The 23,808-nt window shown below is 46.4% G+C and overlaps 1 protein-coding gene and 1 long non-coding RNA gene across 2 annotated transcripts in view; both read right to left on the reverse strand.

Annotated features, from left to right (window-relative positions):
• Window positions 1–13,737, reverse strand: part of rnd2 (Rho family GTPase 2) — a 21,251-nt gene extending 7,514 nt beyond the window's left edge. The window contains exons 1-2 of the mRNA XM_076265012.1: window positions 13,331–13,737; window positions 12,697–12,784 (exon numbers count right to left, since the gene is read on the reverse strand). Coding sequence (XP_076121127.1) covers window positions 12,697–12,784; window positions 13,331–13,432 — 190 coding nt within the window. The 5' untranslated portion in view covers window positions 13,433–13,737. The remainder of the gene's footprint in view (window positions 1–12,696; window positions 12,785–13,330) is intronic.
• Window positions 13,738–15,311: 1,574 nt separating this feature from the next.
• Window positions 15,312–23,064, reverse strand: LOC143102999 (uncharacterized). Its single transcript, XR_012982684.1, has 3 exons — window positions 22,793–23,064; window positions 22,218–22,304; window positions 15,312–16,093 (listed from the first exon to the last, which is right to left on the reverse strand). It is a non-coding gene; the product is annotated as an uncharacterized LOC143102999 (long non-coding RNA).
• Window positions 23,065–23,808: the final 744 nt, after the last annotated feature.

The following is a 23,808-nucleotide window of genomic DNA, read 5'->3' on the forward strand; positions in this document are numbered from 1 at the left end:
CAGAATGTTATCATCATCATTATCATCATCAGCACCATTCTTATCAAAGAATGACACACCTGGCAGGAAGTGCAGATGTGCCCTGCGTGCCTAGCACAGTTTTGGAGTGCGCGAGGGACACATTCTTCAACACTTGTCGTTAAATATTTGTCAACAGATGCATGGAACAAAGAAATCCTCATAACTTGGCATGAATAATACAATAAAAATGTTGTTATTGTTGTTAGGCAGGTAAGAAAACGTTGGAAATATTAATAGTATTGCTGTGTACAAAAGTCTAGAAGTACTAGACTGGCTGACACAATGGCTGGATTAGGAAAAACATCGTCTCAATCCAATAATTTTCCAAACCTTGCAACAGAGCTCTCTCTCTGCCCTGCCCAACACCTCCACTGTCTGGTTTCATCTCCGGCTGCTGTAAGGTCAGGCCCAGCTAGGAAACCTCAAAGAGGAATATCTCTGTGATGCTACCCAGGTTATGCAGTAAACCCGTCTGACTGGGGATACCAGTCCACATTAAGATATGCTGTTGAGCATGCATGTGCGCCTGCCAGCCCGAATAACAATTCAAGTCTATACATCATATACAGACATTTGGACCAGAAATCAGGGCCGTAGTCACGATAGACATTGAGGGGGACGTGTCCCCCCCCAATATTAAAATATGACCAAAATGCCCCCCCCCCAATATTTGGACATAGAAAAATAAAGAAAGAATAAAGCGCTATACTAGGAAACCAACACGTATCTGAAATGTAATCAAACGTAAATAACGCACAGATTAGTGACCTGTTCCAGAGTAGCCTACACCCCTGAGTGGTTTGTCCTGGTGATTTTCCGTTTTTCGTTAGTGGCGTGTGCTATCAAAAGCTTCCATTTACTGCACCCTACTGTGGTGAGGTAGGGCTGTCAACAATATCGCATAAGCTACCGGTACAATTTTCACAAAACTTCTTGGAACGGTGTAGCACAGGCTAAGGAAATCCCATACATGTTTGGACCCGATCAGAATGAAAGGGAACATTTTCCATATTGTAGCCTATTCTCGCAATGATAGCGAAGTGAATGAAGTGAAACGTTTTATTTTAAATGATGAATTTGTGCAAGCCTGTGTCATTTCTTTCACGTCTTTCAACATAAATAATGCATTCATATGCTAGTAGTAATGCCAGAAATTACCGTGTATAGGCCTCTTAGAAATGATTGTTGCATCTTGCATATTATTTAGATGCGCACTCAATCGCGCATCCATGCAGGCAAAACGTGATCAAATGTGGCGACGTTTACAATACGTGATAGCCTACAGTTAATGTGAATCGCGGACAATAACCAAAGAAAGGAATTTGCACCTCCATTCACCAATTAAAGGCTGTAGTAGGCCTAGTGTTTCTACATGTTGGCACAAAACGTAATTTCTGTCAGAAGGCAGTCTTTAATGCATACAGGGGTAACATGAGGTGAGTCAAACAGAAGAGGGGCCTGTCTTAGTAGCCTATTCCTGAATCCTGTCCCTTTCAAACTACGTTAAAATTGTGTGATTAGCCGCCAGCATAATAAAATCTAAATTAAAAGACAAAATCTTATTAGGCTCCAAACCTATGAGTCTAAGCCTTAGTTTAAAAAAAATTTCAGGTGTAAGTAATAAGTTAAAGAACCACATTCTGTGTAATATAGAGGTTATCATAAGATACTCTAGTTTGTAATTTCTTTTAAAGTATACATTTTGAACACAAATGGAGTCACGGGTCCAGGGATGGACCAGTGAAGTTGCTTCTTCTCCACCCTTCTATTTTCACAAAACTCACCAGAGGGGGGGGGGGGGGGGGCATCTGTGTCCAGGGCTTCATAATCCATCCATGCCATGCCTATGTCCGTCAAAAGTTTGGAATAACCTAATTGACTGACCTAACTAACGACTTGTTTGTGATTTTTAATAATAGTTTTGCATGGTAGGAAATGTATTGAAATTCTGTTTGGGGGTCCCTCAGACCCCACCACAGATTTGGTCCCCCCCAATGTTGACATCATGACTACGGCCTTGCCAGAAATACTTTAGCTATACCTAAAATAGCACTGTTACATGGAAAGGGTGTTTCACTCAGATACTCTGACATGACACCAGGAGGAAGTGGACTTGTACCGGACACCCTGTGGTGGCGGAGTAACCTTTTCCAACACAGTGCTACAGTAGATAAGGTTAAGCCTGCTTTTGAATGGCAAATTATACAATTCCAATTGTGTACGAGTTACACAGCAACGCCCTGTGAGGTGGATTTGCTTAACTATCAGCGTAACTGGTCGTACAGGTCTAGACTCCCTTCCTCAACGGCAAGAGTGGAGCAGCAGAACTACTGTAAACACAGACCAGCCACAATTAGAATAATGACTTTAAAACCTACCAAATAAACCAAATAAGCGATACCTTTGAACTTAGCAGTGGGCTTTTGTGGTGTCTGTGTTGGTATGGGTGTGAGTGTGTGTGAGTGTGTGAGTGTGTGTGTGTGTGTGTGTGTGTGTGTGTGTGTGTGTGTGTGTGTGTGTGAGTCTGTCTTTGTGTCTGTTTTCCTCAGCGTGAAGGCAGGCTTACCACAAGTCTTTATTAAATCTCCAAGTGTTTTGGCTCTCCCCTTCACACCCTGTCATTCAGCTAAGCTGAGCCCGCCTTCTCCCTAGCCCTGCAGCCAATCAGCACTAATGAAGACCTGAACCTGACTGGCCATCAAGTGCTCTTTAGTATGTATCCCACGCTGAGTGGAGCGAGGGTACAGACGAGTAGAGAGAGAGAACGAAATAACGAGATAGAGAGAGAGATAGAGAGAGATAGAGAGAGAGAGAGAGAGAGAGAGAGAGAGAGAGAGAGGGGGGGGGGGGGGGTAAGTGAGGCAGGGCAGATGGGGGACCGGCGCCGTCTCTCAGGAAGGAGAGGGATAAGAGGAATGAGGAGGTAAAGGCGAGAGATGATTTAAGGATAAGGGCAGTGTGTGTATGTGTGTGTGTGTGTGTGTGAGTACTGAGTGTGTGTGAGTGTCTGAGCATGCACATGAGTGTGTGTGGCTGTGCCAGTATGTGTGTGTGCCAGGGTATGTGTGTGCCAAAGTGTCTCTGTGTCTGCTATATGTGTGTGTGTGTGTGTGTGTGTGTGTGTGTGTGTGTGTGTGCGTGTGCGCGTGTGTGTGTGTGTGTGTGTGTGTTAGTCTAACGGTGAGGTGATTGTGGTGATATATGCTCAGGATAGAACAGATCAAATAACTTCACCTGCAGTGTCTGCACTAGGCCAGAACAAAAGGGCACTTTAATGTGCTGGAGGACAGAGAAAGCAGGCGACAAAGACACTTACACACAGAGAGCAGCGATGGCACAGCTGGAGGAGAGGAACAGAGATGTTTAAATATGAAAGAGATTAAAAACCTGCAAACAGACATTCAACCTGTGCAATGCAAAACCAATGAAAAACGTGTTGCCTTTCTATTTCTCTATTTCTCTCTCTCTCTCTCTCTCTCTCTCAATTCCCTCTAGCTCTCAAGTACACAAACATACACTTTCACTGTGAAAACCCATGGACAAACACACACAAACACAGAGAGACACACACACAGACACACACACACACACACACACACACACACACACACACACACACACACACACACACACACACACACACACACAGCTGTTTTCCTTTTAATTCCACCTTCAAAGAGCATTTCACTTGTCGAGTACCATAGCAACCTGCAGGCAGACAAGGAGAGAGAGAGAGAGAGAGAGAGAGAGAGGTGGAGGGAGGAGGAAGACAGGAGAAGTGGCGAGAGTGGAGGAGAAGAGAGGAGAGGAGTGAGTGAGTGAGGTGGGGGATGGGGGATTAAGGATCTAATTTCTTGAGTCCAAATAAAGCTTTTGTGCAACTCTGGGAACGGGGCCTCAAGTGGTTAGCAACAGCACAACCATCACACAACTCCTGTTGACAACACATAGACACACATACACACACACACTCACAGAGAGAGAGAGAGTGGTATAGAAACATCTCAAGCTCTATTCTTAGCCTTTCACATTTCTAAATGCTTTTCTCTGTCTCAATCATTAACACAACACACAAACACAAACACAAACACACACACACGGACACACACACACTGAGTGGAATAGAAACATCTCTATTGGTCCATCCAAGCCTTTCACGTGGCTAAATACTATTCTCAGTTATCAACACCAAACACACACACACATGCACACATAAACACACACGCACACACACACACACACACACAGACACACTCTCATTCACTCACACAAATATAGAAAAGAGGACATTGTATTTAGGAAGCTTGACTGATGTGTGTGTGTGTGTCTCTTGTGTGTGTATGTGTGTGTGTGTGTGTGTGTGTGTGTGTGTGTCTTGTGTGTGTATGTTTGAGTGTGTGTGTGTGTGTGTGTGTGAGTGTGTGTGTGTGTGTGTCTGTGCTTGACTGTGCGAAAGAGGGCAAGAGAAGATGTGCCTGGAGTGACTGTGTGATTATCATCTGCTCAGTGATGCCTTAAGGGACTCTCACTTCTATTACCCTCCAACTCCACCCCACTCTCCCCGTAACACCCCCCCCCCCCCCCCCCAGCCCCCTCTCCCCATCATTCCATCATTCCATCTGTCCAAGACAAAAGAAATAAAGCCCCCTCCCCTCATCTTCTCTCCTCTCCTCCACTCCTCCACTCCCTCCTCCTCTCCTCCACTCCCCTGCTCTTGCAGTTACTCAGCATTTCTTCAGTGTGATGGACCAACTTAAATTAGACTGGAACAGCACAGAGTCCTGCTTCCTGCCCTTTGTGAGACGGCAAGAAAAACAATCCATTCCCCACACTGCTGCTGACGGCTGTGTTTTCAAAAGTTGTTTGCAAAAAAAAAAAAGAAAGAAAAATAAAAAGGGTGAAAAAAATTCTGGGCAGCGATGGGTCAGATTTTCTTCCTCGGAAACGGCTACAAATAGCCACCGGCATCGATTGCACATCACAGTATTTGGACATTTCAAGTCTTTATTAACACCTCTTACTAACATTTCAAAAGCATCCATCTGACCGTCACAAAGAGATAAACGCTGTAATGTTTTTTAAAACATCTTTCTCCTCAGAGTGGACACTCTCTCTGTGTGATGATCTCTCGTGATTTCTTGACCTTCACTTTGTAAGAACCCAAGTCTTCACCAGTTCAGCTAGTCAAGGACAAGTATGCAGAACAAACAGCTCAGAGCTCTCCAACGCACCACGGCTCCAATCAAACACTACGTACTGTGCTGCATAGGCCTAATTTGGCACATCATTAATTATGGGTGTAATTGCAGCCAAGGCAAAGTAAAAGGGACACAAAAAGGCACTGAATGGATGTGGACAACTACTGTTAGCCTAACGCACCACTAAACAGCCCCCTCCTGAGTCTCTGGTGTAGATTTGTTGTGCTGTTGTTGTTGTAAGCCCGGAGGGGAGTGTGTGTAAAGTGGGGGTGATGTGTGTGTGTGTGTGTGTGTATGTGTGTGTGTGTGTGTGTGTGTGTGTGTGTGTGTGTGTGTGTGTGTGTGTGTGTGTGTGTGTGGGAGGAGGGGGGGGGTGCAGGAGTGGTAGAGTGGTATTTCAGACTAAGCATTCAGTTTCGCTTTAAAGAGATTATACTTCTAAAATATTCTCAGTGAACCACTTTTCTCCAACTTGAAGCAGCTCTCGTCAGTATGCACAGAAGCAGCGAAGAGAGAGCAAGTGAGATCCACTGGCACGCACTTCAGGAGCGGAGACACTATGGAAAAGAGAGAGGGAGAGAAAGAAAGAGAGAGAGAAGGAGAGAGAACAGAGGAGTTCTTTTTCCTTCTCCGTTTGGCCTCGCGGACCAATAACCCGTTCAGTACAGCTGGTCCATGGTGCCGCAAACACACAAGCAGACCCTCCGTTTAAATTGGGTTAGACTGCCATTTAACAGTTGACATGAGATGCTCTCATTTCACAGGGCCTGCCACTCCTCTCTCTCTCTATCTCTCTCTCTCTCTCTCTCTCTCTCTCTTTCTCTGCTCCCCTTGGTCTTAGCCTTAGGCTCACACAGACTGAAGAAAGCCAAGGTATGCATTTCCCAATCCGGTCTGCGAACAGACAGAGGATATTCTGGCAAGAAACAGACAAGACAGGAGTTCTCTGAGAAAATTGGGGAAAATATGGCAAGAGTGACAGAGAAAGAGTTGTGTGTGTGTGTGTGAGAGAGAGAGAGAGAGAGGGAGAGGGAGGGAGAAAGAGAAGGACAATTAGAGAGAAGCTGGCAGAAAGACAGAGGGAGAGAGAAAAGGAGAGAGAGGAAGGGTAAGTAAGAACAATATGGATAGTTAAAATGAAACTGAGGGGTAAGGAGGGAAAGAGAGAGAGAGGAGGAGAGGTTTGGAGAGAGGGGGAGGCAGATAGAGAGAGAGAGAGAGAGAGAGAGAGGTGGGCACACTGAGGACAGGACAAGGAGCAAGAGAGTGGAGCAGCAGTCCAGTCAAGTCATGTTTAAAGCTGTCACCGCGGTGATCGCAAGCTGCCCTGTGGGACAGACCTCTGAGTCTGGAGCTCCTACTGTACTGGAGTGGAGAGAGACCCCTAGCACTCAGAGAGAGAGAGAGAGAGAGAGAGAGAGAGAGAGAGAGAGAGAGAGAGTCCCCTAGCACTCAGAGAGAGAGAGAGAGAGAGAGACCCCTAGCACTCAGAGAGAGAAAGAGAGAGAGAGAGAGAGAGAGTCCCCTAGCACTCAGAGCCCTCAGAGAGAAAGAGAGGGAGAGAGAGAGAGAGAGAGAGTCCCCTAGCACTTAGAGCCCTCAGAGAGAAAGAGAGGGAGAGAGAGAGAGAGAGAGTCCCCTAGCACTTAGAGCCCTCAGAGAGAAAGAGAGGGAGAGAGAGAGAGAAAGAGAGAGAGAGTGTCCCCTAGCACTCAGAGCCCTCGGAGAGAGAGAGGGAGGGAGAGAGAGAGAGAGCACTAGCACTCAGAGCCCTCGGAGAGAGAGAGAGAGAGAGAGACTTTTAAAACCCCTTTTATTGAACCATTGTATGGATCAAAAACACCTTAAAACACTACAATGCCCCCCCCCCCCCCATTCACACCTACACCATGGCATAACCACATATCACTACATACATGTAGTAATGGAGACCAGACCCTTGTCAATACACCATTTCTGTGAGAACAGAGCCACATTGTCTGAAACTTTAAAAAAGGCATATTCAACCCTAACCCTTGATTCCACCAAAACATGTCCACAAGGTTGACAATCTGGCCCTCCTCCTCTAGCTGATTACCCTTCCATATATGTGCACAGTTCCTTTTTGTTTTTGGAGTATTCAACCCCAAGGTGAACAGTTCTTTTGAGAAAGTGAACCTCAACCTTTGGCACACTCCCTCCAGCAGCTGAAAAAGGGACACACAATTGTCACAAAAAACATGGAACACTGAATCAGGTACATTACAGACCTTCGTGGCCATGACAGAGTGAAGTCGTCCCCTTAGAATTATAGGGTTCTATCTACGTTCTGAGTACTTCTGAGATATTGAGCTTCAAAGTCTTAGAATTCCATAGACTTATACTGATAAGTGGAACAAACCTCTTCAGATATAATGTCCAAAAATGCATACAACTACAAGAAACACCTCACCTCATCTTCTTAAGGTGTCACAGAATAAGAATATGTAAATAACTCAATTTTGACAAAAATGTCAGATAGAACCTTATAATTCTAAGGGGACGAAGTACCCACTGAAGGTCCCCAGACCTTTTTGGTATGGGGGGCTTGTACAGTACCCTCCATGATGGAGACTGATCTTCAATGTCCCCAAAATGAGAGCGAGAGAGAGTGAGAGAGAGAGAGGGAGAGAGTGAGAGAGAGAGAGGAAGGTGGAGGGAGGGAGGGCAGAAATGGACAGAGGGAGATGGAGTATATGGATGGACTTGACAGCACAGAGGGAGAGATGGATAGTGAGAAAATGAAAGTGGAGAATGACAGAACCGGTCATTTCAGATGTGAAAAAAGCTCTGCCTGTCTCCAGAGAGAGAAGAGAGGGAGGGAGAGAGAGAGAGAGAGAGAGAGAGAGAGAGAGAGAGAGAGAAGACATGCAAGACAGAAAGACCAACACAGATATTGCCATTATTGCCATAACAAACCTCTTACGGATCCCCATACACCAGGGTGTGTGTGTGTGTGTGTGTGTGTGTGTGTCGTGTCCGTGTCTGTTGGCTAGGACTGTTAGCGCACCTCCCTTCTAGTATGCCAGTGCTAGTGTTTTGGTCATATGGGGCATATTCCAGAATGTCCTTTCCCTTGTTGACAGACAACCAGTCTTTCCCACACACACAGTCTGACCTCTTGCCTTCTCTCTTTTCCTCTTTCACGCTTTCTCTCTCCCTCACTCCTTTGCTCTTCGTGCATTGCCCCAATCTCTTCCTCACATTCCAAACGCAGAGACCATTCTGTTTGTCTCAGCCTATTCTTCTCATTCAGCCATTTGTAAACACACTGGCTGCTTTTTTTTTTTCTTCCATTCTGCGTTAAATATTCAGACCTTTCTTTGCAGTCTGTAAAAACTTCCTTTTACTGTCCCCTCTGTACTCTTTTCCACACACACACACACACACACACACACACACACACACACACACACACACACACACACAAACTTTATCAGTGGCATGATCTAGTGTGAGGTGTATAATGCTGCTGCTGTGTTGGGCTGTAATGTAATCTGAATGGCGTGTTTGTGCTTATGGGCTCCTTTACAGCAATTGGCAGTGACATCTCTATCTCTCTCCCTCTCTCTCTCCCTCTCTCTCTCCCTCTCTCTCTCCCTCTCTCTCTCCCTTTCTGTCTCTCTCTCTTTCTCTCCCTTTCTGTCTCTCTCCCTCTCTCCCTCTCTCTCTCTCTCTCTCTTTCTCTCCCCTCCCCCTGTGCCTCTCTTTGCTTTCTTTTGCTTTCTTACTCTAACACACACAAATCACACAAACACATACAGTACACACACACACACACACACACACACACACACACACACACAGTTGGAACTTGCCATACATGGTACAGTGACTGTGGGCCCAGCAGGAGTGAACTTTAGAGGAAAAACCACCAATCCCAGCACAAAATCACACACATCCCAAAGCGCCTGTGAAACCAAATCACAACCAAGGCACAACAATCCAATTAATTGGCTTTTAGATGCCCCAACATGCGTCTGAGCGATTGCATATGTACCAATTTGAAGGGGGAGAGAGAAAAAGAGATAGAGTGAATGGACAGATGAAAAGGTTTTGGGTCATAAGCCTGTGAATGAGAATAGAGTGAAAGCCAGAAGAAAAAAAAGAGGTGAAGTGCAAGAGAGGAGAGAGAAAGAGATGGATGAAAAAGGAGTGCATGAGTTCACACTGCTGCTAAAGAGATTACTTCACACTGGCATAACCGGCATGCCGACCCTCACGACCTTTGACCCTGAACTCTGATCACTGCCTTTGTGCCATGGACAAAAAGAGGAGAGGAGGGCAGACACACACACACACACACATGCATACTCGCACTCTAACAGACACACACACACACACACACACACACACACACACACACACACCCACACACATTTACAAACACATACTTACACACTAACACACACACATACACCACACACACACACACACACACACACACACACACACACACACACACACACACACACACACGCACACACACTATCCAAGTCTTCTCATACACACTAACTGCCACACAAACGCACTCTCCTCTCTCCATGATACACACACACTATCCAAGTCTTCTCATACACACTGTCACACAAACACACTATCCTCTCTCCATGATACACACACACTATCCAAGTCTTCTCATACACACTAACTGCCACACAAACGCACTCTCCTCTCTCCATGATACACACACACTATCCAAGTCTTCTCATACACACTGTCACACAAACACACTATCCTCTCTCCATGATACACACACACTATCCAAGTCTTCTCATACACACTAACTGCCACACAAACGCACTCTCCTCTCTCCATGATACACACACACTATCCAAGTCTTCTCATACACACTGTCACACAAACACACTATCCTCTCTCCATGATACACACACACTATCCAAGTCTTCTCATACACAATGTCACACAAACGCACTCTCCTCTCTCCATGTGACATGCGGGGACTGGAACCCACAGAGACACACAGATGAGAGTTGGGAACAGGAGCAGCTGGGTGTAGCTAGCTGTGTGTGTGTGTGTGTGTGTGTGTGTGTGTGTGTGTGTGTGTGTGTGTGTTTTTTGTAAGAGGAGCAGAGACAACAGAGACAGCAAGCGGGCTACATCTGTTCTTATCTGTCAGCTCATCATGTCCAAACACACACACACACACACACACTCAGAGAGACACACACATGCAAAACATGCAAAAACATACACAAATAAACAAAAGCATTTATCTAATATGCTGCAACACATTTTATCAATAGGCTGGTATATGAACACACCACAAGTATCTTAACAGACACTGATTCAACAGCAACCAAACACGCACTGAGATGAATTAATCTTCATAGAAGACATACACACACATCACACTAGCCCACCTTCAACACAGAGGCACTCATTAATAACAACAGAAATTTAATAATTCAGCATCTCATTCAGGAGCCTCCTTTCTGACCTTCACAGTGTCATCACACACACCTACTTTGCACACACACACAAACACACACACACACACATTATCTTAATAATGAATCATGCCATGTACCAAACCCTATGTTTTTAAGGACATCTCCTGCCTCCGTGGCCCTGATATGTCATTAGTAATAGAGGCATTACCCCACCATGGAGCATCACCATGGGTCTTCATCCCCTATAGAACATACATAACTCAAGCTCGTCACGTACCAGCAACACACACCCACACACCCTGACATGGCACCCCCACTGAGTAGCAGCCCGTGGTTTATATGACAGGGACATCTTCCTTCATTCATCCACAGCAGGACACTCTCTTTCTCACAGAGACACACACACACACACACACACACACACACACATACACACACACATGGACAACAGAGTTGTGAGCAAGATGTCGTTTTCAGGAAGGACTTTTTTCTGGCCACTGAAATCAGGGGAATAATTAGATCTGTGGCATCACATGATTATCAAACTGGCAAGTGGAACTGGAACAGCCTCAGTGCGATGTGATCCGCAGCTCACCCCTGCCAAAACAGTGTGGAGAAAATGGCCTGCTATAAGTCCCTAACACCCTAATAAACCTCTTGCACTCTTTGTCCCTCTATCAGCAACAACAGCCGCCCCAAAGAGCTAATCTGAGATTTGCCCTGCTCGGAGTCAACCATCAATATCTGACCTGGGATCAGGTTTCTCCGACATCAAGGCCAACCTCAGCTATTAGGACACAAAGGGGCAAAACTGATCTGGCCCCAGGGGCTTTCAGCAGTAGCAGTAGCAGCGCCACGGAAGCGAGAGCTTTCCCAGCCCTGGAGCTGGGTGGGTGACCAGCAGGCTATACCCAGCTGGGGGTCAGGGGATCAGCTGGCCCTTCCCACTGTAAGTAATGACATCAAATGGGAGTGCTCACTCAAGAAAAAACAAACAGTGACACAGACGAGTTTACCATAGCGGGGGGGAAAAAAAACACATAATCCTAATAGGGGGTGCCTTTAGTAGGTCACTGAGGGAGGAAGGGAAAGAGAGAGAGATAGAGAGAGAAAGAGGGGGAAGGAGGGAGAATTCCCCAAGGAAAGATGACTCCACTGGGATGAGAGCCTGAGTGGAATTGTCACCAAGATAGAAGAGAAATGTGCCTTGGCTCTCTCTCCAACCATGGGAGTCCTGAATGTATACTTAATATACTTGCATGTACACACACACACACACACACACACACACACTCACATGTAGAATGTCAGATGCACAGCGACAGCCTTGTTGCCCAGGCAGGCTGAGTGGAGGAACGTGCCCCAGTCCCTTCTGAGTTCTAAAGGAGCTGAGGATCCTGGTTTGTGAAGCATCGGGACGAACGGTCATATTTCCACCAACAATGACAGGGTTTAAAATGGATGGGCCTAATCTGTGTCCAAAATGTTGAAATCCAAGTGCAAATCTGAGTGAATAAGCTTGGACTGTGACCAAAACACAGCCCCACATACTGGCTGTATTGTTGGATCAAAGACCTATTCTAAACATTTTCATGACACAGCAACAAGTTATAGACATGTAAATTCCTGACCACACACACAAACACAAAGTCAAAAGAGCGAATGACTACATAAGCTGAGGAATGCAAGCGCTATTCTAGTGCAGACAGGAATGGCACCACGGTTTTGACAGCAAAAATAACATGAATGCAGATTGAGAGAGAATGGAAGCAAGAGGAGTGTGTGTGTGTGTGTGTGTGTGAGAGAGAGAGAGAGAGAGAGAGAGGTTGGCACCAACAGTCTGTTTTCAATAGCAAAAATAAACAGTCGTAAATAGTATTCTTTCAGTAGGGGCATATCCAAGTCGGTTTGGTGGGCCAAGGGGTCAGTCCCGCTACTGTGAGAAACGAAGGTCAGTCTTAAAAGCTGCAGACTTGCTTCAGTGATTTTGATTATCAGTGGCCATTTAGGTCGAACTGTTGATGTGTTTCAGACTAAAGTCTTACCTGATGTATCCCACATGTTCAGTTCGATTCTCTGTTTGTCAATCTCAAAACTCGCGGTGTAGTTCTCAAACACAGTGGGGACATAATTCTGAAAGAACAAAGAAACACAACATTCTCACTTAGTGTTTATTTTTCACCTGCACGCACGTTCGCACTTACAGAGATAGAGACAACGTTGAGTCATCCAAATCGGTGCTTTCTGTTCACTAGTCGCTGACTCACGGTGGAGGAAAATGTGTCTTTCTTCCTGAATATGATCTGTCATTCCAATCCTTTGCTTATACCAGAATCAAACAATCAAGGAATAAGAGTTGCATTTGCCACAAATCATGTTTGCTGGTGTATTGAGTAGGCAAAGAAAACATTGCAATAGCAGACGTATGATTGCAACTACCGATGTAAGAAAGCCCGGCATTTATCAAAGTTGAGATTTATGTTTAAATGAGGGTTAAGTCGGATTACTGATTCAAGTTTATTTAAGGCGATTAATGTTCATCATCATGTTAAAATATCAAATCAGTCAGACTTTCACACTGCAATTACAGAGGAATGAAGCAGGCTAAAGACTCCCCAGCTGCGTCCAGATGGACGAGGATAATGCTGTAGATGGGCATACGGCAGAGTTGTCTCTTACCTCGGGATAACAATCCTTTGCAAACACATGTAACAAAGCAGTCTTTCCACACTGTGTGTCCCCGACTACCACGATCTTGCACCGGCTACCCTGACTCGCCATCACCCGGTCGGTAGCCCGCGACCGTCCGTCGGTGTCTGCTGGGTATGCTGACCGGACCACAGATTACCATCGGCCAATGGAGAGGCGGTCCAATTAAGTTCTACTCTTATTAATGACCCATAAAGAGGAAAGAGGAAAAGATACGAGTGAAATTCTCCTCCAAATATTGTGTGAGCCAGCGACGGTGTAGCCGATACTCCTCCAGCAAACGCTTGTGAATGAGTTGGTGCGCGTGAGACCGAGCGCACTCTTCTCCGACTATTCTCACTCCCTCTCTTGTTCGGTGAGTCCGCCCTGCAGCCTGTCGGTTCCCACGGTGACACTACGCGCCCTCCCACCCTTCCTTCCCTCGCGTCATGAGCTCAGCACGCGGCACTCCTCTCTAGTTGTCAACTCCCGGTGTTCGGTGAATGCCAGGCACCGTCAGCGCATTTTGTGTGAGTGTGTGTGTGTGCGTGTGTTTTGGTATGTGAGTTATTGTGCACCGCGCTGACACAAAGGTGCTGAATTGGTTCATTTCAGCTTCTTGGACGTCCTTGCGTAGGTCTATTATAAGGTCCATCATCGTTTGATAAAAAATGTTGTCCTTCGAAATGAATTATGTGATAGTATCCACACTCCAAATCAACCCACGAAAGATAGTATAAAATCGCTGAAATATGCACTTCCTTTATCACGCTTTATCCATTTGTTTTAATCCAATAATTATCCCCTTTTGTTTACAACTTGATGAGTGCTTTCTAATCTTCTGAACACGTATGTAAAGTAATACTAGGCAAACCTGTTATTTGTCATCCCTTAAAACAGGTTTAAGATCTACAGGCGCCTGTGTATCAGGATTACACCCAAAATAGCGAATATAATGACACCTAATCGTTCAAAATAGACAGTAGCCTATAGGCCCACGCCTTTGAAAAAGGTGGAGTCATCATTGGTGAATTAAAGTCTCAACTAGCTTCGACAGCTTATACTCACGGGACAGTGGATGTCAAAATCCTACTCACTTAACAAGATCATTAGGCTATTCCCTTTTATAAATTTGCTCTCTGTGTTGTGGTCGGTGAGCTGCCATGTAGAGATAAACTCATCCTCAAACTCATTGAGAAGAAAACGATGTAAGTTGATTAGTAGATCCTCTTTGTGTCGGTTATAAATAAGTTAATAATATTAACTCTAATTCATGTTCACGCTCACCTCAACGTCCCTTGCATTATACTCCGTCTTCTCTTCGACACAATAGTGCCATCTAGTGGTTTCGTTTCGTTAATGGCGTATGACGTCCTGACATTTACTTTCCACCCTTCCATGTCTGATTTAGGTCTCTGTGCCTCTTGGAGTGCCTGGGCCCATACAGTACTCTTTCTCTGCACTTGAATACTGAATACCTGTGTGTCCTGTGTCCTGAACCTGCCTGTTGGAGGGGGGCTATGTTGCTGCTGCATGGCCTTGATGATTATGTTGATCTCCATCTCAAGCATACATTGATGGTCAGGTTTGTTGAATGACCTGTTGAACCTATGGCTATTTATTGACAAGAGTCTGGCAATATGATAGGCCTATCATGGTTATGATTCAATATATTCCTATACGATAGGCAAGGCGATACATTGCCATTTTCAAGTCTGCTTTCAGGAAGACTGTTAGCTATGAAGAGGACACACTATATGCTTAGATAGATAGATACTTTATTGATCCCCAAGGGGAAATTCAAGAAGGTTAAAATCAAGTTATCTTAACCAGCATGCCATGGCTCCTTAAAAGGGAATGTGTCCTAGTCTATGCCAGCAGAACAGGTCCAGGCGATGGAAAAATGATTCGAGGCTTTAGCCCAATTGCCCAGATGGTCAAAATACTGTAGATTACAACACTGCTAAATTGCAGTCATGTGTGTAAACACAACATAAATTAACCACTGTCTGTGTCAGGATACCCACAGACTCAGGTCAACAGGATCGGTTCAAGCATCAAAGCTGTATTTATTAGAAGAATACGTGTCTCAGTCAAAACTAAATGAGTAAATGAGAAGCCTCCAAAAAACACACAGAAGATCCCGAAACAGCATAAACGGAAATCCAAAGAGAGTCCTTAAAGAATGTTCAAACGCACAGAGGATACTGACTTAACTGAGGGAGAGAAAAGTCCAGGATCAAGGGCAGAGAGCACTGTGTGACGGCCAAGGGTACAGATCTGAGTCTCTGGAACAGCGACGAGGACAGACAGGTAGCCAAGGTCTCAGCTGCTTAAAAAGCGTTTCAGTGTGATTACCCACAGGTGTGGGTAATCAGTACTCAGGGGAGAATGATTGAGTGGCTGCCGGCGATTGAGGAGTGGGTGTGGCTGAGGCAGAACCTGGCATGGCTGTGACATTTACCCCCCCCCCTCCAGGGGGCGCTTCTGAGGACGAGGGGGCCTGGCGACGTGGTCGACCTCGGCGGCGAGGAGCAGGTCGACTGGGATGGGCATGATGGAACTCCACAAGCAAGGCAGGATCGAGGACGTCATCTCGACGAACCCAGGAGCGATCCTCGGGGCCGTATCCCTCCCAGTCGATCAGGTATTCTAGTCTACCTCTACGCCGCCGAGAGTCGAGGATGTCCTTGGAGTAAACAGGACCCTCGTCCAGGAGAAGCGGCAAAGGGGGCTCTGAAACAGCTCCAGGCTCTGTGGAGGAAGGAGAGATGGGTGAGTGATAAGGTTTCAGCAGAGACACATGGAATGAAGGATGGATCTTATAACTAGGGGGGAGTTGGAGACGGTAAGTGACAGGATTGATTTGGTGCGTTATAGTGAAGGGACCTATGTAACGTGGACTCAATTTCCTGGAGGGAAGGCGCATGCGGATGTTCCGTGTGGATAGCCAGACTTTCTGCCCCACCGTGTACTCTGGTGCCGAGGAGCGTCGAGCATCAGCATGATGTCTGTGGCGGTGGATGGCCCTTTGAAGATGGTAGCGTGCCTCGCCCCAAACACACTCACTCTCTCTGAACCAGGAGTCAACTGCTGGAACATCAGATGGTTCGCCAGACCAAGGGAATAATGGGGGTTGATGGCCGAGTATGCACTGAAATGGTGTCAGACCCGTGGTTGGCTGCCGCAGGGAGTTCTGCGCATACTCGGCCCAGGGAAGGAATTTGCTCCAGGAATTTTGATGGCGATGGCAGTAAGTCCGCAAAAAACGACTGATCTCCTGAATCTTACGTTCAGTCTGCCCATTGGTTTCAGGGTGATAGCCAGATGTCAAGCTAACCGTTACCCCCATCAGACGGAGAAAGGCCCGCCAGAAACGAGAGATGAACTGTGGTCCTCTATCAGACACAACGTCTTCAGGAATTCCAAAATTGCGGAAGATGTGGGTGAACAGAGCATCAGCAGTCTCTGAAGCAGTTGGAAGCCCTCTTAGAGGTAGTAATTTGCAGGCCTTGGAGAATCGATCCACGACGACAAGGATGCAGGTGTTCCCATCGGAACGAGGAAGGTCGGTGATATAATCGACTCCCAGGTGTGACCAAGGTCGTCTGGGCACAGGCAGGGGTATCAACTTCCCAGCCGGGAGATAGCGAGGGGTCTTAGCCATAGCACAATCAGGGCAACCGGCCACGTATCTCCAGACATCACCAGCCATTCCTGGCCACCAGAAGCGATCCTGGAGGAGAGAGAGAGTAGCTTGGCCTCCTGGATGCCCAGTTCCTAGCGAGGAGTGGGTCATTGTGAGGAGGTGGGTTCGGAGGCTTTGTGGAACATAAGTGCGATCTGCTGGAGTGTTCGGTGGTGCTGGGGCTGTTGCAGTGGCATTAGCCAGCTGTTCCTCCCAATTCCACTGGATGGGGCTCACAAGTACACCTGCAGGTAGGATAGTTTCTGGGGGCTCGTTGGTTCCGCTGGGGTGATGAACACGAGATAGGGCATCGGCTCGACAGTTGTGAGAACCTGGCCTATAACTGATCTTAAAATTGAAACGACCCCAGTGCCCACCTGGCCTGCCGTGGATTGAGACGTTTAGCTTCCCAAAGGTACTGGAGGTTCTTATGATCAGTGAGTACGAGGAAAGGGTGCTTGGCTCCCTCCAGCCAGTGACGCCACTCCTCCAAGGCAAGCTTGATGGCCAACAACTCACGGTTGCCGATGTCGTAATTGCACTCGGCCGGGCTCAGCTTCCTGGAGAAGTAGGCACATGGATGGAGGCGTGGTGGCTGTCCATGATACTGAGACAAGACAGCACCGACTCCGGTGGTGGATGCATCGACCTCCACCACAAACTCATGGTCAGGATTCGGTTGGTGGAGAACTGGTGCTGAGGTGAAGGCGTCCTTAAGGTTCTGGAATGCCTGGGAAGCTTCGGGGTTCCACTGGAGGGTCTTGGCTTTCCCTCGGAGTAGAGAGTAGAGAGGTGAGTGGTGCAGAAATCTGGCTATAGTTATTTATGAAGAGTCTGTAAAAGTTAGCAAAACCTAGGAAACTCTGCAACTCCTTAATGGAGTGCGGAACGGGCCAAGACAGAACTGCATCTACCTTCCCATCATCCATACTGACCCCCTGGGTGCTGATATGGTAGCCCAGGAATTGAACTGTTGTCTGGTGGAAAGTACACTTCTCTGCCTTTACGAAGAGTTGGTATTCTCGCAATTTAGACAGAACCTGTGTTGGACATGATCTGAGAGGCTTGCTGAATATATCAGGATGTCATCAATGAACACAATGACAAATTTATTAAGGTACTCACGGAACACCTCGTTCATGAATCCTTGGAAGACTGAGGGGGAGTTAGATAACCCATATGGCATTACCAGATACTCATAATGCCCAGTAGGTGTGACAAACGCAGTCTTCCACTCATCGCCACGGCGGATGCGAACCAGGTTGTAGGCGCTTCGGAGGTCAAGCTTGGAAAAGACTGTGGCCCCACGCAGCTGCTCCAGTGCGGCTGGGACTAGTGGCAAAGGGTACCGGAACTTGACTGTGATCTTGTTTAGAGCACGGTAGTCAATACAAGGCCTAAGGCCTCCATCTTTCTTGGCCACAAAAAAGAATGAGGATGCTACAGGGGACTTGGAGGGCCGGATATAGCCTAGTTTGAGGGCCTCAGCGATGTAGTCCTTCATGGATTCCTGTTCAGGCAGGGAAAGTGGGTAAACCTTCCCCCGTGGGAGTGGCTGACCCGGGATGAGGTCTATCGCGCAATCCCAGGTTCGGTGTGGAGGGAGTTGAGATGCACGTTGAGGGCAGAAGACATCGTCGTAGGCGGTGTAGGCAGGAGGGATTGTGACGGGGCGGCCCTGCACAGGACTCTCGACAGTAGTGGCATTAAGGGCTAGCTTAGGGTTCTCGGCGCTGCGTAGTGGGAGCTGCGGAAAACAGTGGTCATGACAACCCTCTTCCCACTGCAATATCTCACCCGTGGACCAGGCAATAGCAGGCTGATGTTGAATTAACCATGGATTACATCAGCCGTAGTCATCAAGAACATAGAAGGAGATTCGTTCTACATGAAGACTCCCTACTTGCATGTTTAGACACCTAGTCTGATGCTGAATCCGCTTGCGGCTTAAAGGCTTACCCACTATGGAGTGGACGTGGAAGGTGTTGGTACAGCGGGTCCTCGGGAGCTGGAGACGTTGGCAGAGATGGGCCGAGATGAAGTTCCCAGCTGATCCTGAATCAATGAGGGCAAAGACGGGGTTGGAAGACACGGCATTAAGAAGAACAGGTATGGCCAGGGGTTTTAAATGAACTCTAGGGGCACAGACTACACTCACCAGAGGACGAGGTGGACGAGTGGGGCATTGGGCGATAAGGTGGCTGGAGCTCCCACAATAGAGGCACAAGCCCTGTGTCAGTCTCCTTCTACGTTCTGCTGGTGCAAGTCGCATGGAATCCACCTGCATTGGTTCAGTAGTGCTCCCCATCCGAGCTCCTTCTCTGCGTGTTGCTGGTGTGGATGGTACTGAAGATCGCAACTCTTGGAGGCAGTTCTCCCTTCGATTTGCTACCCGAATAGCCATTTGGATGAATCTCTCCAAGCCCATTGTGTCCTCATATGAGGACAGCTGGAGACGAAGTGTGGGTTCCAGCCCCTGTCTGAAGGCAGTAATGAGGGCGGCTTCGTTCCAGCCACTTGCCGCGGCTAGCGTGCGGAACTGGAGTGCATATTCGGTGATGGCCCTTCTGCCCTGTCTCAGGGCATGCAGCTGGGCCTGGGCGGTGGAATCACCCTCTGGGAGACCAAAAACCTCCCGAAAATGGATCACAAAGTCATCCACTGACCGGGTCGCAGGGCCGTCGAGGGTCCAGATGCTTTCTGCCCATTGCAGGGCACGTCCAGTGAGTAGAGATATTATGTATGCAATCCGAGATCGCTCCGTGGGGAATCGGTGAGCTTGCATCTCTAGGGCCAGAGAACATTGCAAAATGAACCCCTTACAGGCCTCAGGTGAGCCAGAGTAAGGTGTGGGGTTTACCACTGGACTGGCAGGACCTGCTGGTGTTGGGTTTGCAGCTCTGAGAGCATGGCGAAGTTCATCCACCAGGTCCTGGAAGTGGTCTCCCTGTTGTGACATCTTTTCGGTCTGTCCTTCTGTCAGGATACCCACAGACTCAGGTCAACAGGATCGGTTCAAGCATCAAAGCTGTATTTATTAGAAGAATACGTGTCTCAGTCAAAACTCACAGAAGATCAATCCAAAATGAACAGGGTAAATGAGAAGCCTCCAAAAACACACAGAAGATCCCGAAACAGCATAAACGGAAATCCTAAGAGAGTCCTTAAAGAATGTTCAAACGCACAGAGGATACTGACTTAACTGAGGGAGAGAAAAGTCCAGGATCAAGAGCAGAGAGCACTGTGTGACGGCCAAGGGTACAGATCTGAGTCTCTGGAACAGCGACGAGGACAGACAGGTAGCCAAGGTCTCAGCTGCTTAAAGGAACATGCCACCCAAAATCAGTAGTGATATATGTTCTTACCGTAACTTTCACGAGTTGAGTCGTACCTCTCCCGCGTCGGTAGGTGCACTCAAACACTCTGTCGCGCGGCGCGAATGTGTTAGCATGTTGCTATGCTAGCGGGCTCTGCCGTGGCCGTAGAGAGAGGCACATAGCAGTATTCAAACACCTCCACGTTTTACCTACTTAAATACAGTTGCACGAGTAGTTGATGAAAAATTTTAGGGCACACAACATGAAACGTGACGATTTTCCAAGCGAATAAACATGAGAACTACAATGTGTGGCGCAATAGCACTTGGGAGTACTTCGACCTAGCGTGGTAATATTATTAACACCTAATTGTAGATCCTATCCACGACAGAGTTTAGAATCTATGCTGGATCGACCCTCAGCCTCTCCCTCCCCTCTGAGCGAGAGAGACACACACACTACAGATGCGCAGATGGGCTATTATTTCAACCATAACTGCATAGCAAAACTTATCATCCATCAGCACCAAAGTTTTTTTGACCAATTTTCAAAACTGCACCTGCCCACCATCCGCTGGTTGTTTTAATGTAGGCTATATGGGTGATGCAGCGCTGCTGACGTGAGGCTAGAAAGCCCTTGCCTGTTCTAGAAAGACTGATCTAATGCAGCAAATATATTAAAAGGCAAAAGTCGTACATTGGCTAGGCCTATCCCCAGAATATCAGCAGCAAACTCAGTCTCTGTCGCGCAAAACAGTCTCCAAATAAAACGCACATCGGCCTGTTGCCTATTCTGCCAGCTTGTGACAATATATTGTCCAAAATGCTTGATTGCATTGCATTCTCCACATTTTTAGCTACATTTTCATGTACCACATCAGCATTTTTGTTCAGTGAATCTTTTGTAAATTGCTTGACAGAGCGTTTGAGTGCACCTACCGACGCGGGAGAGGTACGACTCAACTCGTGAAAGTTACGGTAAGAACATATATCACTACTGATTTTGGGTGCCGTGTTCCTTTAAAAAGCGTTTCAGTGTGATTACCCACAGGTGTACACAGTCTTATCCAATTCCAAATAAAAATTTCACCGTTATAAGGATTGCAGAAAACACTTTCAAGATTTCATTTTTTGTCATATGAAACATGCACACTGCAACGCCTACACTTTGCCTATATCCACACCAGCTCTCTGATGGTGACCATGGTGATTGGTGATGATTTCGGCATGAAGACTTGTCAGAGGAACATGGTCTTGACTGGTGATGGTGGTGCAGGAATCCTCTGAAGTATAAGTGGCTCCTCTTTGGCAGGCGGTGTCTAAGCTTTCTGGACTGGCATTGTGGCAGTGGCAGCCCCTCTGGCTGATTGCTTGTTCTCACATACAGCTCCTGGTCCAGCTTCTGGTCCAATCAGAGCAGGGCTGTGTGAGATTTGACTGTCAATCACAGTCTGGTGCAGTCTGGTGTGCACTCACGAGCACAAACTCGATGAGAGGGTGCTCAGTTGTAGTGGGGGAGGGGCATGAGAGTTGTAAACATTCAACATTTTGGCTAAGTCCCCTCAATCTGTCAGACTTGCCAACTGCAGCTTTAACATGGCATCTTCATACCTGTGAAAGGCTAAATCATATTGCATGATAGTTCATATAGAGTCTAAAATGTTTGCATGCACATATCCTGTAGTATACATACTATAGCAACACATGTCTGTTACTATAGTAGCTATAGCTAGTAGCTAACAGACATTGTAGTTGTGAAGTAGCAGTTACATACTGGCTCAGGTCATAAATACATACATTCTGAGGCTGTGTGCAACAGTAATTTGTCTCTACATATGTATTTAGTTGGCTATTATCATCATTGGATTTATTACCTCATTGTCTGCAACATTACAATGCAACCTTACGATGCATCCTGGTTTGGGCCATCTAGGTGCCAGCTGCGCTGTTAGGGTTGCCTGCTGATTGATGGACAGATGGACAATGATTAGAATTCCAGTTTCTTAATTAAATTGTCAATGCTATCATTAATAGGTAGAGGACACCAGTACTTATAACAGAGATTGTGCTGTTACCCTTTGTGACCTACTTGTGACCTAGTGACCACTGGGACATGATTATGTCTCTTAAACTGACATACTGTTTCATTGTTGTATTATATCAGCGAGTCAGTAACAGCATAGAATTACAAAATCGGCTAAATTAAAAATCTGTGCCTGAGATTATGTCACAGTGAGGACGTACATTATCACCTTGGATGTGCCTGTGTGTATCTGTGACACAAATAAATGACTGAAACAGTTTGCTCTTTCTATTTGGGCATATTTCTTGCCTGTCTCATGCCAGGGAGCGGAATGGCAACTCAAATAGCTTTTCTCTGCCACTCTCCATATGAAATCAAATCACAGTCACCCCTGGAGACACAAGTTAGCCTAAGCTGCAGCCTAACCTGTTTTCTTGTATCATAATGCTCTGCTGGCAGCACTGTGCTTCCCATTAGTGTCTCCTTCCTCCATCTGAAGGCTGCATCACAGGCAGGCTTCCACTCTACAGGAGCATCCTTCTTCAGGAGTGTGTGCGTGGTGGTTGAAGTGTGGCCTGGCTGATTCTCTCAAGCCCTCCAGAGAACTAAGGCAGCCCGCAGCTCAGCCACATTAGTAGTTCTCGGGGCTATCACTACTTCTGTCACTCTCTGTCAGTGAGATGCCACAGGTTTTTTTATTATTGCCACTTTGCCAACTTTGCTCTCACTCCAGATTTATCTTGCTTAAGTTAGCTTGTTTACTCCTTGGTAATTGAGTTATCAATTTTCACAGAAACATAATCTTATTTCATTTTCATATTAGAATATCAGTGGTGATGCTAAAATGTCTTGTCCAGAAGTGAGATAAAGAATGCACTCAGCAACTCTTGCATAATGAACTCAATTGAAAAAATCTGAATCTGTAAACAACATTATGCAAACTAGCCCACTGAAAGTGAGGAGCTAGGTGAGTTGCTACGTGCATCTGTATCTATTTAACAAAAAATCCTTGACTAATCTTTAACTAAAAGACCATGCCTTTATTTATTAAATACCTTATCAAATGTTACAAGACACAGAATTGATATATTCTAATATATACAGTATATATATAAAGATATAAATTGTATGACCATTAATGACCAATAAATATTGTATGTGTCTATCTACACAAATTAATTGGTCATACAATTGTACTCCTTACTCTATTCCCATTCCTCTCCCATGCAAAAAACAAGCATCCTAGTGTAGTCATTTCTGTAGAGATCATAAGCTCTGGAGTGCACATGACCAAATTGCCTTTTACAGTTGGCAACCATTACCCTGGAAATCCAGAGTTCTCGCAAGAGCACAATCAACATGTGGTGACTTCGAAATGCAATCAACAAAACGCAGTCTTAAAGAAACGCAGTCCTAGAATTGGCTCCACCAATTTCAATGCA

This window comes from Alosa pseudoharengus, unplaced genomic scaffold (genome assembly GCF_046254945.1).
Source record: "Alosa pseudoharengus isolate Yale_2024_CS ecotype anadromous, Long Island Sound unplaced genomic scaffold, YU_APseudo_1.1 YU_APseudo_1.1_scf_4, whole genome shotgun sequence".
Lineage (NCBI taxonomy): Eukaryota > Metazoa > Chordata > Actinopteri > Clupeiformes > Clupeidae > Alosa > Alosa pseudoharengus.